The sequence below is a fragment of the Protomyctophum parallelum genome (genome assembly GCF_964188405.1).
Source record: "Protomyctophum parallelum genome assembly, chromosome: 17".
Lineage (NCBI taxonomy): Eukaryota > Metazoa > Chordata > Actinopteri > Myctophiformes > Myctophidae > Protomyctophum > Protomyctophum parallelum.
Window position 1 is genome coordinate 29051297 of NC_139719.1, and position 18179 is coordinate 29069475.

The following is an 18179-nucleotide window of genomic DNA, read 5'->3' on the forward strand; positions in this document are numbered from 1 at the left end:
AGTACTATATCATATCATATCATATCATATCATATCATATCATATCATATCATATCATATCATATCATATCATCTTACCCCCAGCCACATACTGTAAATTAAAAGGCCCAAACACAAGCAAAACTAAATTGAGCAATGTAAATTCAGGGGAGAAACAGCTCCCTCTCTCGCTCGTATAGTAGAAGACAGTTGTCAGCAGCAGTACTGCAGCCTGCTGTCACTCTGCACACGAACGCGCGCGCGCACGCACGGTCACAGTCACTCAGACTCACACACACACACACACACACACACACACACACACACAGTTAACAGTGAATGGAGCCTGGAGTACGCTGCTGCTCTCAAGGACAGCGACAGTAGAAGACAGTGTCAGTACGGACAGACGCACTTTGTTTGTTTGAGCGGTGAATTCTCCAGATATGTTTCAATGTGAAGCTGCGTTCAAGGTACGTGAAATGAAAATGCATCTTGTCTTTTTGTAATAATAATAAGGCACGTTAGCTAGTCTGGGTAGCCGTGCGGTGTTGTATCGAGATTGGCGTCCTGTCGAATTGTGTGACTCCGGTAGGGTTGCTGTGGTTCAGTGGTTACTGTACAGATATGTGGCTGTTTTCGTAGGTTCAAGGTTGCGTATTTTCTTTGAATAAATTGGTGATTGGTCAGATCATTCTTTTGCTGTGCAAATGCGCTGGCATGTTGTCCAGGCAGTTAGCTCAGGTTACATGGCTTGAAAGGTCATTTCTCATTGCCTTTTGTATTTTAATTGTGAAAGAAGAAGAAGACGGACAAAAAAAACATCTACAATTTTACCCAGACAGCGGAACATAAAAAAACATGCAGGTATCTGCTGAGTATCTCTGGTCCGACGATGGCTAATGTGCGCAACGGCATTAGAGCTATGGATCAGACAGCTCTGCTCTGCCTACAAAACAGCCATCCTTACGCGGTCGCAAAATTCGATAGGATACCGGCTCCTGTACAACGCCGTGCGGAGCTAACTTACCTTGCTACCCACAGTGTGTCCTTTGACATGCGGTGTCAGACCGTCAGACGTGGTTTGTTTTGTTTTGGCTGTGGTTTATTGTTTCCTCCTCTGATTCTTCCGTTATGACAAATAACGGAAACGTACACCAAGAGCCATACACAAAAAAGAAAAGGAAGAAAAACACAACTGAGCAAGTTGATTGGGTTGATACAAAATATATTGGCATTTTGGAGTTGCAGATCGCACTGACCCTGTCAGTTACACTGGCAAATACGGCACAGATGATGACCCTGCTGCCTGTTAGTTGATGCCGTGACGACCACGCAAGCAAACCATTTTGTCTTCTCAGACACATTCACTTATATTGTTGGAATGGTGAGATTGATTCAGTACAAAACAGAAAACATCCGCTATTCGTGGTCAAGCGATGTTCAGCCAGCCTGAGCTTGTAGTAGGTCGGTGTGTCGTGCCATTGTTACCCGCAGTAGCCAGCCCAGCCACCCAGCATCCATCTGTCACCCAGTGTCACATCACCTCCATGCTGCTATGCATGGGCTGTTTGACCCGCTTATTACTGCAGCAGACACAACGACAGCCCGGAGGCTGTTGGGAGACGGATTAACCTACTATAGGTCTTCTTGACGTCACTTGACAGTGGTGCGTGTGTGTTTGTGTATGGATGAGGGGGGTTGGGGTGGATTGTGATTATTTTTTTCCTAGTGGATCTAGGCTTGTGTTTATGCTGGATAACAGGTCTGCTGGACCTCTAGGTATTTTAAGAGAGCTAACGTTTACACTTTAAGATTCATACTGGCTGCTCTATTTTCAGTATTCTTAAATATGTGACAGGCAAATGGGCGAAAAAAAGGGTTGTTGATGTGTGCACTGTACACTGTAGTGTATTATGCTGTGCGTGAGTGGGAGGAGGGGATATACTCTAATAACAAGGGGGGAGGGGGGCATACCCTTATGACAAGGGTGGGATTTAGGGCCTCATTGTCTCATAACTGCTTGCTTGTGTGTGGTGCAAGGCAGGCACAAGAGCAGAGAGCTAAGGAGAAGCGAGAACAAACCACTTTATAAATCCCCCAGAGCCTAGTTCTCTTCTTCTCAGCTTTGTGTTCTATGGATTTCTTTAGCAGGCTTGCCATGCATGTTAACACTATATGTTCAAGATTTCAGTGGTACAGTCACTACAGTGGTACATAATGCAGCGTTTTCTTCCATTATAATCTTGAAAGGAGGGAGGGCTAGCTCCCTCACCGGGCGCGGGCGGTTTGTGGCCGCAGGGCCTAATGGAAAACGTGCATATCGTGTTATAAGGCCACACACTCACCTGACTGTTCCCTCCCTAATCCTCACACCATGTCAACCTTAAGCAACCTTTTTTTTCCTTTGCCTCCGTCGAAGTCACCCCATCCGCCGGAGTACTCTCGGTCATTGACCCCATTGAAAGGCTGGGTTCCCTTTCCCTCGCCTGCCGTTCAGTGGCCCGTCACGTTGGAATTAGAATAGGACAGGACACAATGCCTGCTGGGAGCTCATTCATACATCGGTTGTTGGCCAGGCAGCTTCAGCAGCAGGGCCAGAGTGTTTTGGGCAACAGCTGCGCATGTGTGTGCCTGCTGCCCCCCTTTTACTTGTTATGCACGGTACGGGTACAGGAGAAGATTAGACTACCCCAACCCCCGATTTGGCTCACACAAAAGCGAGACACACACACACACACACACACACACACACACACACACACACACACACACACACACACACAGTGAGTGCCTCACAGTGAGTCTGACCCATTTCCAAATTAATGAGAAGCACCAGTCATTTTGTTTCCTGATTATGTTGAGCCTGAGTTAAACTAAACACGTCAGATCTACAAGCTTCCAATTCTCCATGCTGCACTGTGTTGTGAGCTAGTAGATCTGTAAAACACCTGCGGTCTCTGAGGCTAGTAGATCTGCTATTTTAGACTCTACTCTGTACATGACTTGGAAAAAAAAACCCAGCTGGATTCTATGTACTGTATGTAGACTACGTCTATTTTTTTCTTAAGTGCATGCTTAGTTTTGCATAGCAAACAGTCCTGCATAATATTTGAAGGTTGATATTCATGATTATAGAGTTCCCCACTGGTTCCTGCCTGGGTTATAAGATGGTATCAGGCTGGGTCCAATTAATGACAGGCAATTAATGAAACTATTTTAATGACTCCTAATGCCAACAGTAAATGCAAGTCAAAATCATTGACTGACTTTTGACACAGTTTGTTATATTATACAATTATTTCATAATGCAATAATACGGGTGTGCAACAGATGTTATTGCTAATACTAGCATTTGACCAGTAGTAACACTAGGATTCAATACTATATATTATTTGTGCAATTAAAATAAATGGGAACTATTAGAAATATGATTCTTATTTTTGAGTGGTGCAACCACTCCCAAGGAACAGCACATGTCCTAACCTATGTCACTGTGACTATGTCCTAACCTATGTGACTATGTTTAGAGTACCAGTAGGGGCAAAAGTGGCGCTGTTGTGCCAGAAACAGAGAGAGAGAGATAGTGTTGCACTGTTGCCTGCTAATTACAGAGAGAGAGAGGCAGGGGGAGAGGGGAGTTTCACCACTCAGTTCACACGGGTGTGATTTTAGTAGTGGTAAGGTAATACTTTCCATTCTGTTTTTTATTTCCATCATTGAATACCCAATGGAGATGCTCTTCCATCATATGTTCCGTGCTTCCCAGGCTGTAGTAATTAGTGTAAATACTAAATAGTTTACCCATGAGGCCCATTGAACTCAATTGAATTCAGAGGGTCATTGACCGACATTGGAGAGGAAGAATGTGGACGAGAGATGTGTGGTGTTATGGAATGAGCAATATAAAGTAGACAGGAATTCAGAAGACTACATTTCAACACATTGCGGTTCTTTGCGCACCATTTCCTTTGTACCTTTCTTGCATTTGACTTTCACTCATTCTTTTACTTGAACTGTAGCTTCATAGAAGCCCATGCCATGGAGGTTCTGGGGATATTTAAACATTTTCACCCGGGCGTCCCTATTTTGGACATGATGTCATTGCAGCTGAAAAAATATGTAAAATCTCTTGCTAGTGCTAAAATAGCAGATCTACAAGCTCACGGTGCGTCACGGGTCACGACTTATTGTGAGCTCTTTTCACTGATCTTCTTATGACGAAATGATGTGATTATGTGATTAATAAGTGATTAGTCATTGGTCTCTTTTTATAGAAGCAGTGATGACACCCATGTTTAAAACGAACCAGTTTGGGGTGGACAGACAGCTCTGCGTTTGCGTACTGCTGCACTGCACAGAGAGCAGGAACCCTTTGAAAATCACCATGATGACTCAAGCCAAAAGCCCTGACTAAGGGCCTTTGACAAGGCTGCATCGTCTGCTGCCCCAAGGTTGACAGCCTGGCTACACCACCACACAGTGCTCATTCTGCTGCAGGAATGCTGGACAACAGCAAAGGGAATGGAGATGACACTGTTGGTCGTTAGGGATGCATGATATTGAAATTTTGCCACGTAAACGGTTTGTTGCATGGTCAAATCGATCGACAATTCGACATCAATTTATATGTTGCAATACAACTTTCCAGTACGAGGTTTTACCACGTGTGATTCTGGGTACACAGGACCACAATGGAAACAAGCCCTCAGGGCTTTTTGTGTTATCCTCTTGGCATTATTGTATAACTGTACCTTTGTACTTATTTAGCAAACTATTCAATCGATCAATGAAAGAAGCAGACTAAAAACACTGCATTAGTATCTGATTTATTAGGCCTGGCCTATACTGATGCACAATTCAAACAATCGATGCAGGGAAGATGAACTGTAGCATTTATTGTTTGTTTATCATTTTCTGCATTTTAAAGTAAATATCGTTCCGATATGATGAATCTTTAATCATGCATCGTGATGTGATGGAGGGATTATGTGCAGTCTACTTCAAAACACTGGTTCTGAGCTAGGAATTGGAAAAACACTTTCCCTGCCAGACCCCAGGGGGTTCCATATGAAACCCACTAATATGTAAACGGGAACGGTGTAGGTCATTGTTCATTTTATTTTGTTTGCTTCTGACATCTCCCCACAACCATGTCAAGAACTGTGAAACTATGTTTCTATTTAGGTGGTTCTTGAGATTAATCAGAGAATGTGGATTGGCCCTTTTGTGTATTCTCTGTCACATTCCCCCATTTGCCAGCTGGATCAGTTTCAGGCAGTGGAGAGTGGAATGGAGACATGCATGTAATTTGTCATAGTTAAGGTGTGTGTGTGTCAAAATTACATTGGCAGGACTCAGGAGTTTTCACTACGTACTTTGCATATCCTGTTCCTCTACTAACAGACTCTCAGTGCATTCTGAGGCAGAGCCTGTACATCCCGAGATAAGAGAAGCTATGACTGCTCTATGCCATATACTAATGTGTTTAAAGATTATTTCTTTAGCCCCACTGCAAGGTCCTACTACGGATGGAATTGTCTGTCTGTGACGTGACTTTCTGTCTGTCTGTCTGTCTGTCCATCCATCAATTTGGCCCAAACAAGATAAAGTATCTTAAAGAAATTACTGGCTGGCTTCATGAGATGAGTCCTATAAATCTTGGTGACCCCATGGCCTTTCCTCTAGCACCTTCAGTCAATACTATGTAATATATGGCCACCCCACTCCCAAGACGTGTAATTGTGCAAAATGTCCATTTCTTCTTTTTTTGGTGGTGTAGAGCACAACTAGTATGTCTGCTTCATTAGATAGCAGAATGACATGCAGCAGCCCCATTTACCCGCTGAGAGCTGTTCATGAGGTGGACAGCCCCAATCCCCCGCCGGCGGGGGATTGGGCTCAAAATGAAGGTGGTGGTCAGTTGTTTGAAATAACAGTCTATAAATGTAGGCCTAATCGCACATTTTGTGCGTGACAATAAATCGTTAACTTAAATGTGTAAATCGTGTAAGCCCTATAGATTAGATAAGCATACTTTTGGTTGATAGCCCTCCTGTGTGTACAGTATGTTGTGCGTGTCGTGCCGGACTTTGTTCAAAGTGTTGTTCTTCTATCACCACTCTTGATAACGGAGCAAGTGATTGTAGGACCTTTCTACCACTCTGAATAGAAACGTGGAAATGGCCTGGAGCCCAGCATGCTCCATGTGTCTCATGGAACAAGCTTAGTCTTTTGTGGTTACATGTACTGTACACATGCTTAAAATAGGCTATATTTATGTCCCTGTTGTGAGTGTGGATGCCATGTGGGTGAATGAATTGCTGTGTGTTTGTGCGTGTACGACTGTGTGTATACCAGCAGATCCACCAAATTGGTTGGCTCTATAGCGTAGGCATGACTAGTCTAACACGGCACGAGATCACAAAGGACAGTGTGGGATCAAAAATAGTTCTCTCTGTCATTGCAGTGCTTGTGGTGTCATGTCGGCGTTCAAGGTGGCAGACTGGCAGTGTAATCAAGAGTCGTGAATCACGACTCTTGATTAGTGAGTCCGGAACCAGATTGCTACAATGACTGACTGTAGGAGTAAAACAAAGATGGGGACATTGTTTAATTAGGATTAAGGAAGTGATTTGAATAAATACAGCCAAATACAACCTTAAAAGTGTACTTTAGTTGAAGGTCAAGCATGGAGTGAAAAATATCTGGTAAATTAATCCCCTTATTTTACAATGACAAGTGGAATATTATTATTATTATTATATATATTCATGAATGCATGGAGATTTCATGGGGTGTGTAATTGAGAGAAAATAACTAGTAATGTTTTGGGTGTACTATCCCTTTCAGCACTTGACACGTTTGTGACTTGTGAGCTTACAGATCCTGCCATTTTCATTATATTTTTTTCTGTTTCTGTAAGTTTATTGAACATTAATTTGCCCAAAATAGGGACGCCAGGGTTTATATGGTTCAAATGTAATATTGAAGAACCCAGTATATCGCCATCCATCTACAAATGGAGTAAATGTAATAACTTGCATGTATTCCAGTCTTCCAACCCAGCTCATATTGTATGTACATCTCTGGTTTGATAGTGAGGAGCCTTGCCAAAGTCAGAGAGTGCCAATCCATGATTTGATTTGTGTTCTGCTTTTTCCCAACTACTGTAGATGACCTCAACCAGACCCCACACACACACACACACACACACACACACACACACACACACACACACACACACACACAATATTACGTATTTTCTAAATGGACCAACATGTTGTCCACATGTTGTACAATTCATATCTCACCCGAAAATATTCCAAAAGGAAAATACAATTCAGTGAGGTAGAACATAATTATGTTCAGTGGTACCAGGTCCAGCAGTGTGAAGTATTTTATGGCTTCATGTTGCGTTCGTTCAGGATAGCTCTGGCCCTACTCAAAATGCAGACGAAACGGGACTTAAAGTAAGTCCAGTGGTCAAGAGACTATAAGGATTTCTTTGTATTACGGTGCAAGTACTTTCTCTCCATTCTCTTTTCTCTCTCTGTCTCTATTTCTCCCCTCTCTCTCTCCCCCTCTGCAACCCTCTGTTTCTTTCTGTCTTAGTCACTTGCACACATGTCAGGACTCTGATGCTCACAAGGTCTATTTCAAATGCAATTTGATCATTCCAAACATAGAACCGAGCCTGCCATTAGTCACAAGGTGTATTCATATAAACTTGGCTGACGGGTTAGATCATGAATGTGAAATACTTAATATTTATATATTCATGGGCATGGGAACTTTTGGGAAGGCAAGAACACTGAGTTCTACAGACAAAGTAACCTTATCTTACACTCTTTCATGTCTGTGAATACCAATTCAGTCAGTTTAAGATGACCACATCAATCATACAACACTGAAAATCACACTGTTTAAGTTATTCTGTATGAATCAGTGATTCTCAAAGATGGGTTTGAAGACGCCCAGAGGATCAAGGACATTTAGAGAATAATTTGTCTGTGACTGTGATCCACCCAACTATGTAACTAGCCTATCCCAATACAAATGTAAGCTCTCACCACACCTACTGTACATAAAGGTCAGAACAATTTGTATTTTACAACAATTTACAATTTATGTATTTAGCAGACACTCTTATCCAGAGTGACGTAAAAAGTTAGCCTCTACTATGATTAATTAGTTATTTTTAATAGTGAAAATAGACAATCTACTTGTATATCGGCTATATTCAGTATTTTTGTAGGCCACCATTTTACAACGAAGTGTCACCGTTTGCTCCTCAGCGCATACCGCATAGACTTCTGTGTGTATGTTCTTATTTGTATGGTATTCTGGTAGTTTGTTGATGTGTCCTCTTAGTCCCCCAACCTATCCCAGTGTCCATTGTCTTGTATTCTGGTAGTTTGTTGACGTGTCCTCTTAGTCCCCCAACCTATCCCAGTGTCCATTGTCTTGTATTCTGGTAGTTTGTTGATGTGTCCTCTTAGTCCCCCAACCTATCCCAGTGTCCATTGTCTTGTATTCTGGTAGTTTGTTGACGTGTCCTCTTAGTCCCCCAACCTATCCCAGTGTCCATTGTCTTGTATTCTGGTAGTTTGTTGACGTGTCCACTGTCCTCTTAGTCCCCCAACCTATCCCAGTGTCCATTGTCTTGTATTCTGGTAGTTTGTTGATGTGTCCTCTTAGTCCCCCAACCTATCCCAGTGTCCATTGTCTTGTATTCTGGTAGTTTGTTGATGTGTCCTCTTAGTCCCCCAACCTATCCCAGTGTCCATTGTCTTGTATTCTGGTAGTTTGTTGATGTGTCCTCTTAGTCCCCCAACCTATCCCAGTGTCCATTGTCAGTTGAGTTCTCCTGTGTCTGCTTATAGTCTTTGTCTATATACTCCTCTGTGTGTTTTAAGCTCTTTTCCAGTTCGTCGTATATGTCACTATTGTGGCTTTAAGCCTTCAGTCTGTTTTGCCTAGACCTTGTTCCTGTATCCCCTGTGTTCCTGAACCCCCCCACTCCCCCCTACAATTTTCAGGAGCACACACAGTCCCGCACGCACGCATGTACATTGATTAAAATCAACCCTTTGGATTAATTTCACAACTGCTTCTCGATTAACGAAACATAAACGTTAGTTGTTAGTTCTACATTTTTCTTACTTTCCCTGCTTAAAGTAAGCTGCATGATTATCCCTATTCAACCGACAACAGAGTAAATCACATAACTAGCAACTATCTAAATAGGCAACAAATGCTGATGCAAAGAAATAAAGAGCACTATGTTCTTAGGCCTCTAAGGGTACCGAATCTGTTGTCCTGACTCCTGACGCTTGGAGCATTGATCAGCTTGTTGTAGGGACAGGATGGACAGATCTTGGGTCCTGTCTTGTGTTTCGACTATTGCAGTGTTTCGACTATTGCAGTGTGTGGGAAGTGTTGTAGGGTTAGATCATATCCTGCAGGTATACTTTATATATGGGTATTAAATCACAGACCATATGGGGCTGCCATGGACAACATCTAGTATGGGATTTGCAGCCTTTGCAGCTGTGTTGTACACAGTTTTGCCTGAAAGGGTGCCTGTGTTAAAAAAAAAACGATCCCTGCGTTTAATGCTTTTTTGTGTTTGGTGTGTGTTGCAGCGTGCTAGCTGCTGGTGTGGGATCTAGAGGCAGAGGAGAGGACGGGAACAGAGAGAGGAGAGGAGATGGAGTTTTCAGACGGCTTATTGCTGCAGGTCAACAGTGGAGAACAAGGAGCTAACCGCTGGAAAGCTCCCAGCGATGACTCAGTAAGTCCCAGACTCGTGACCAGAGGCTTTTGTCTTAAGCGCATCCAGTCGATTTATGTATTAGTAGCCTCGGTATCAGGCTTTCATTTTTGTTGGTGCAAAAATTGAAAGCCTGGAGGAACGCATTGGCCGCTCTGGTCTAAAAGTGGGAGTCAGCCCTTCCGGGTGGGCGTCGCTCCAAATTATGTGACGTAGCGCTGCACTAGGGGGGAGAGGAGGGGCCGGGGGTGACGGACAGATCGATGAGATCCAATCAGGGCGTGCGCAAATCTGAGCCGCGACCCGCCCCTCTAGACCAGAAACCTAACACGTTAGCTCAGGCTAATGTATTAGTGGTTCCCTCGCCTTCACTCAGCGGTGGACAAAGTATATTCTCAAGTAAATACTAGTATAATAAGCAAATGCAAATTGCAAAGTACATTACCAGTATACTGTATATTCTTAATTAGTGATGCATCGAATATTCGGCCACAGAAAATATTCGGCAGAAAATGTCTATTCGGTTTCGGCCCGAATAGGCAGAAAATATATCACTGAATAGTGTATGCAATTAATGCATTCAAAGGAGCTGAATAAATGTTTTATGGACCCATAATAGTGATTATTATTTAAGTTAAGTTTTGCCATAAGAATTTCCCTTTCGGTGCATCCCTATTCTTAATATATCTTTGTAAGTTTTGGAGTCAAAAGCACAGTATCTTAAAATGTAGTGGAGTGAAAGTCATCAGATTGCAAAAAAAGTAACAAAATAAAAAAACAACAGTACTCAAGTAAAAGTACTTAGTTACTGTCCACCACTGATAGTATTGTTGTCCATCCGTGTTTACACAGGAGCGCAGCTCCAGTCCCTCAGTGCTGCGTTGTGTGAGCAGCACATGGAAGGAGGGCCTGTTGAACCGCAAGAGACCCTTTGTGGGACGATGCTGTCACACCTGTACTCCACAGAGTCAGGTACGTTCACACCACACAACAACACACCTGTACTCCACAGAGTCAGGTACGTTCACACCACACAACAACACACCTGTACTCCACAGAGTCAGGTACGTTCACAACACACAACAACACACTTGTACTCCACAGAGTCAGGTACGTTCACAACACACAACAACACACCTGTACTCCACAGAGTCGGGTACGTTCACACCACACAACAACACACCTGCACTCCACAGTCAGGTACGTTCACAACACACAACAACACACCTGTACTCCACAGAGTCAGGTACGTTCACACCACACAACAACACACCTGCACTCCACAGTCAGGTACGTTCACAACACACAACAACACACCTGTACTCCACAGAGTCAGGTACGTTCACACCACACAACAACACACCTGCACTCCACAGAGTCAGGTACGTTCACAACACACAACAACACACCTGCACTCCACAGAGTCAGGTACGTTCACAACACACAACAACACACCTGCACTCCACAGAGTCAGGTACGTTCACACCACACAACGACACACCTGCACTCCACAGAGTCAGGTACGTTCACACCACACAACAACACACCTGTACTCCACAGAGTCAGTTTTGTTCACACCACACAACAACACACCTGTACTCCACAGAGTCAGGTACGTTCACGCCACACAACAACACACCTGTACTCCACAGAGTCAGGTACGTTCACACCACACAACAACACACCTGCACTCCACAGAGTCAGGTACGTTCACACCACACAACAACACACCTGCACTCCACAGAGTCAGGTACGTTCACACCACACAACAACACACCTGCACTCCACTGAGTCGGGTACGTTCACACCACACAACAACACACCTGCACTCCACTGAGTCGGGTACGTTCACACCACACAACAACACACCTGTACTCCACAGAGTCAGGTACGTTCACGCCACACAACAACACACCTGTACTCCACAGAGTCAGGTACGTTCACACCACACAACAACACACCTGCACTCCACAGAGTCAGGTACGTTCACACCACACAACAACACACCTGTACTCCACAGAGTCAGATACGTTCACACCACACAACAACACACCTGTACTCCACAGAGTCAGGTACGTTCACAACACACAACAACACACCTGTACTCCACAGTCAGGTACGTTCACGCCACACACCTGCACTCCACAGAGTCAGGTACGTTCACACCACACAACACACCTGTACTCCACAGAGTCAGGTACGTTCACAATACACAACGGGCGCGTTCGGAAATGCGCACCGGGAATGTGGTCAGTTTGTTGAGTGTGGTGGGCGGTGACGTCACAGAATGCGTTCAGTGTGCCTTATTTACGAACGACCACAGCTGTGACACATTCACACGAATCACACCGGCCAACCCCAGCTTCAGGGTAGGGTCGCTCAGTGCGGGCACTCGGCACACCCGGTGTGCAGCGCACAGGATTTTCGAACGACAACGCACTGAGTGCACTGAATAAACGAACGACAAGAGAGCACACCAGTGCGTTCAGAGCGCATTTCCGAACGCGCCCTATAACACACCTGTACTCCACAGAGTCAGGTACGTTCACACCACACAACAACATTTTGTTTGCTGTTGATGATGGAGGTGGAAATCTATGTTGTTTTTATTCATCACAGAAACAATACAATTATGTAAAACAACATCATGAATAAGAAATGAAATAAAAGAAACAAGATACATGTACATCAGGGGTTTTCAACTGATTGTGAACCAGGGACCACCACCTTGACTAAGGATCAACCTGGGGACCACTGTTGTGTTGTAATGGGATATGGGCTAAGATTAGTGCTTCGTAACACTTGTTATGGAATGCATCCCATGTTTTATACTGATTCTCAAACGATGGCGTGCCTTAACCTTTATCCCTAAACTTTTTTTTCCATATTTTACTATCTTGAAAAATACTAGCTGATCTACATCCATACATTATGGCTATTATTGGCTATTTTAACTATTTTAATAATAGTAATAGTAATATATATATATATATATATATAGTAAAAATGGCAAATACGTGCAAGATATAGCACATGATGACATGATTATATGGGCACATTAACATTTCCTAATAATGATGACTCATTCAGGCAAGCTGGTACAGTGGTACACCCTACTTGAGATTCTAATTAACTGCCTTTTCTGTGGAATTTCTTAACCTCAGACTTCCCAGTAATTCTGATAACATTGACACACTTCCATGGAACAGTGCACAGACGTTTAGTGCACTGTTCTGTTCCATGGAAGAAAATACTTTGCTGTATTACTAAATGCATGGTCAGGGACCACATGCAATACCTCCACGGACCACCAGTGGTCCACGGACCACCTGTTGAAAACCCCTGATGTACATACACAACGTGTAAAACTAACATAAAGGATCAAGAAAAATAAGAAAAAGCAAACCCAACCACCCCTCCCAGGACCAATGATGTCATGAAAAGCAGGGAGCGCAAAGAGAGCAAAGTTCTTACCACTGTGTAAGGACAGCTAGCCTAAATCTTTAAGGTTATCTGCAATGCTTGACCATGTAATCGCTATACGGTATTCTGTATCTGGCTAGCTGTCACTATTGACCCCCACAATCACATGACCCATGGCCATGAGCATAAAAATACACCAAGTTAAAGGGCCACTTCACCCCTTTTGCAACCAGATCTTATGCGCGTGCGTGCATGAGTGTGCGTGTATAATGTGTGTCAATGTTTGAAATTAGGAAAAAAAGGTTTGAATAATGACATAACTATCCTCATGGATTAGTTTTTATTTGGTGCAGGGAGATTTTGACCTGGCAAACTAAAACGCATGTGTTTTAGACCTGTGAAGTACATGAACTTCAACTAAATCGAACGATGATGTGGAATTGAAAGTAAAGGCAACACAAATCTTAATGAAACCCTTAACTCTTAATTCTCATGATGATACTAACTAGGCCACTAATGGACATTTCAGCTGCTGAATTCATGTGTACTGATTGTTGTCTTGTCATTGTTCCCAAGGAGAAGCTATTCAACACCAGTATTCCCTCTTTGGGACTACGCAATGTCATCTACATCAATGAGACCCACACCAGGTAAACAATCAACTCCTATTTATTCATTTACATCCATGAGAACCTTGCCATCTAAACAAGGCTTTCATCTATTAATTTGCATCATTGAGACCCACACACCATCTAAACAAGTTGGTAGTGCTGTCGCCTCACAGCTAGAAGGTCCCGGGTTCGATTCCCGCTCGGGACGCTGTGGGTGCTGGTGGCGTGTTTCCTCCTCCGCGTCATCAGTGCCCATACCCGAAGGCGGGGTTGGCGAAAGGGCCTTTCTGTGTGGAGTTTGGTGGGTAGGTGTTGCGACTGGCCTGTCGTGAGTTCATTTCAGTCTACAGTCTAGTAGGAGAAGGGGAGAGAACCTACAGTATGTTCTGTTGTTGATCTAGTCATTTTGTAATGAAGAACAACTGAAGATCAATGGTGTCTCTGATCGAAGAGAGGACACCACTATATAATCTTATAGAACAGGCCTACCTCTATTAACCCATTTTGGGCGGGAACCCCTTTTGGTGTTTTAAACATTATTTTATAATTTAGCTATTGAAAAATAGCAGATCGAGCTTCTTGTAGGTCTGCTATTTAAAAAAAATTGTGAAAATATTTATTTCAGAAAACTGGAGGATTTAGAATATATTTTTTTTAATTTCGAGGTCAGGCCTAAATGGGTTAAATTACGTCCAGGTTGTGGTGAGAAGTCGAGGAGTCTCTCCTACATTTGCATACGTTTACATTGTGATTCATTCTACTGATGATGTAAGGTAGAGGATGAGACAACCCATTGGGGAAGTCAAGTGGTTTCTTTTCACCCACATATTATGTTAGCAATATATTCCACTCGAATGCATATTATGAAACTTCAACACAAGTTGATTGATGATCCAGTGTTTTTTATATATTTCTTAAAAAGAGTACATTTCTATATGTGGAGGCAATGAAACGGGTTTTAAAGGATGAATAATTGATAGTGTTTGTTAGCAGACACTGGTCCCACCATGCATCCAGATCCTGACCACAGAATGTAAAACACACCTTCTTGCAGTGATGTGCGTGAATGCGCTAATGGTGAGCGTGTTTTCAGTGAACTGTCTGAACGTATCCGTTTGCAGCTAATGAACGTGAATTGTGCATGGTTAATTTCCGCAAGAGTTAAGGACACAAGTCAGGTGGCCGTTCCTCAATTCCAAGAACAGACTTGAGTCTTTGGAGAAAAATGTACTCATTATGAGACCTAGGAATGCATCTTTCTATCTAGTTTGAGATTTACTTACAGGATACTTGAGGTCAAGTGATTGTGCATTGCAGCTCGATGCTCAGTCTAATCATCTCTCTGTCGGGTAAAACAACAGGACCTCACAACATCTCTGAAAAAGGTTTAAGCACATTCACTCACCATTTTCATTCACGCAGCACATACTGATAAAGACAGGGGAAAAAGGCCAAATAAAATGTCCATTGTATCTACAGTATACAGTACTGCATCTCTGTACTACTCCATATTATTGTCTCCAATAGGCCGAAGGCATGGGGAGAGATTATGTTTTGCACTCCGTCCGTCCGTGTGTGTGTGTGTGTGTGTGTGTGTGTGTGTGTGTGTGTGTCCGACTGTCCGTCCGTCCGTCCGGCCGTCCGTCCGTCCGTCTGTCTGTGTACAGCTGATCTCCGGCACTGTTAACCCCGTCAATGCCAAATTTTGCACAAACTCCCTGGATGCCAAATTTTCCAGAACGGCCTGTTATAGCGCCACCAGGAGGCCGACTTTTGAAAAACAAAATGATTGAAATTACTCCTCTGATTCTGTCCAAAAATCCAGCAAATTCAAGCCGGATCTGTCCGATTTTTGCAAAACACATTTTTGGAACAAAATGCCTCAAATCAGTAACGCAGCGTGCAATTTTATACGTGAAATCTTTCATAGACTTTCCTACTAGGCTGAGGAATATATCCCACCCTTTTCACATTGGCCTGTTATAGCGCCACCAACAGGTGGATTTTTGCCTCAAATCATCCAATTGCCATCCAAAGCGTAAGAAGAAATGGCACCCTTTTCACATTGGCCTATTATAGCACCATCAGGAGGCCACAACCTGACCTGCCCTGGTTGAGACCTGTCCCCCAAGGGGCACTTTATTTAAGTGATAAAAATATGATTGCATTAAACGTAATCCCTGTCTGTGTTACTATAGTAATAGAAAGTAACTCATTTACTTAATGATGGGGGAGGTCCTATTGAAAGTTGGAGCAGCTCACAGGTCTATAAATATATCAAAAATATAGGATATTCTATGTGGAAACAATCTTTGGACAGTGTACAAACACATAACGTACAATAAATAATCTGAAATGCCTAAGGCTTGTTGTGAGTGAGTGAGTTATACATGCTGTAGCCTCGGAAACCCAGACGTTTTTATTTCCAGGGAGAAAAAAAATAAGTCTGGGACCGAGAGTATCGCAAACGTCGATCACTCTCTGCTGATTTCTGATCGTCTGCACCTTTGTTAAATTGACGCACACGTGTGTGCGTCAATTATGTACTAATGTACACACACACACACACACACACACACACACACTCCTCTCTCTCTCTGTCGCTCTAATTAATTAGTCTCATGTCGCACAGCTGCGTCTAGATTCTCCCACAGATCCTGCCGGGAGCTGCCAGTGCCTATGCCATAGAAAGCATAGGTGGACCCCAGGCTATACATGCTGTGACTCACCCAAATTCTGACTCTCCCAGTCTGCCTATTAGTTCATTTTGACAGTATGTTTGTATTATGTCAGCTTAATGTGCGGTATGCAAATGAGGTCATTATGATTACAATGATACATTGTGACATTAAAGTCAGCAATCTTCCCTGTTTCCCCTGTGTTTATGTAAGCAACAACAAGAAATACAAAGTGAAATCCAAGATTCTTCACAAAAGGAGATGATAATTATATATCCTGACCTATATCCTATGAGACGAGGATTTTTAACCTTATTCATAGTGAGCAGCAAAAATAGCCAGTCTGCAAGCTCACAACTCGTGGTGGCCAGTTGTGAACTTGTAGATCTGCACATCCGCTATTTTAGAATAACCCTAGAAATATTTTACAATCAAAATAATTGGCATTTAGCAACCAGAGCAGTAAGGTAAATACATATATACATCAAATGCAGAGACAGTTTAGTCCTTCAGTAAACCAAGAACCTACTGTAGGATCAGTCTAAACAACATACTATGAAAATGTAAAAAGTACTTTGAGTTTTCGCCTATAATGTCCCCAAAAACAGCGACACTAGGTTGAAAGTGGCACCTGTGTCATTTTAGATTTTTGCGTTGGCTATTCAAAAATAGCACGTACAATCTCACATCTCGTCACTTCATGCAGCACTGTGAGCTTGTACATCTGCCATTTCTTTTTACATAAAACATTATCTTGTGAGAACTACCGGTTTAAAAGGTGAATCTGCCTTATGTGACCTGAGTCAGGTCTTAATTAGTTTGCTTACGAAAATGGATGTGGCGTCAGGGCGTCAGGACAAAGTGCGGCTGAAGTGTGATGTTTGAGCTGTCAGTTGTTGTGGTTGTGAATGGCTTCGGGCTTCTAATTGACAATCATGCCTCTCTGAACTGTTATCCGGTTTCTGGACGGGTGCCCGGTTACTTACCAAAGACAACAGCAGACAATGAATCAAGTATTCTTTTGTTATAGGAGAGTAGAGGAGGAAACCCTTTCTGTGATGGTCCTGACTCCTGACGTGTGTGCATGTAAGCACATGCATACATGCGTGCATGCGTGTGTGATTGTGATGTGTATATCTATCAGGCGTGTGGCACACAAACGGATGCACTTGTGCAGAACAATCTCCCTGCGTGCACTGTGTAATGCTGCGTATGCTCACGGGTATGTCGTGCATTTATATAGCGCTCTTATCCAAAGCGCTTTACATAGATTGTGCTTAGTTACATTCACCCATTCATACACCAATGGCGGAGGAATCCATGAAAAGCACCAACCTGCACTTCGGGAGCAATTCAGGGTTCAAAGTCTTGCTCAAGGACACTTCGACAATAACTCTGCAGGAGCCCAGGATCTAACTGGGAACCTCATGGTTCCCATCCGGCTGCTCTACCCCCTTAATAAGTGTTGAATATAACGTTAATTGAATAAGGGTATGCTGTGTATGTGTGTGTACTGTGTAATGCTGCGTATGTTCACGGTATGTTTATGCATAATATGTGTGTGTTTATGTGTCTTATCTTAACATGTGTTGCAGGCAGAGGGGCTGGCTGGCGCGCAGGCTGAGCTATGTGCTCTTTGTGCTGGAGAGAGATGTCAACAAGGACATGTTTGCCAGGAATGTAGTGGAGAACGTGCTCAACAACAGCAGGTACAGC

General features: G+C 43.2%; 1 protein-coding gene across 4 annotated transcripts in view; it reads left to right on the forward strand.

Annotated features, from left to right (window-relative positions):
* The first annotated feature begins 308 nt into the window (after positions 1-308).
* Positions 309-18179, forward strand: part of gpam (glycerol-3-phosphate acyltransferase, mitochondrial) — a 44517-nt gene continuing 26646 nt past the window's right edge. For 2 of the 4 annotated variants that reach the window (XM_083788206.1, XM_083788208.1), the window contains exons 1-5: positions 309-449; positions 9624-9772; positions 10604-10723; positions 13751-13823; positions 18055-18172. In XM_083788206.1, the coding sequence (XP_083644332.1) occupies positions 9689-9772; positions 10604-10723; positions 13751-13823; positions 18055-18172 (395 nt within the window). In that variant the 5' untranslated portion in view covers positions 309-449; positions 9624-9688. Of the gene's footprint in view, positions 450-9623; positions 9773-10603; positions 10724-12253; positions 12291-13750; positions 13825-18054; positions 18173-18179 lie in introns of those variants that run through there. The other 2 variants (XM_083788207.1, XM_083788209.1) reach the window with 2 other exon arrangements.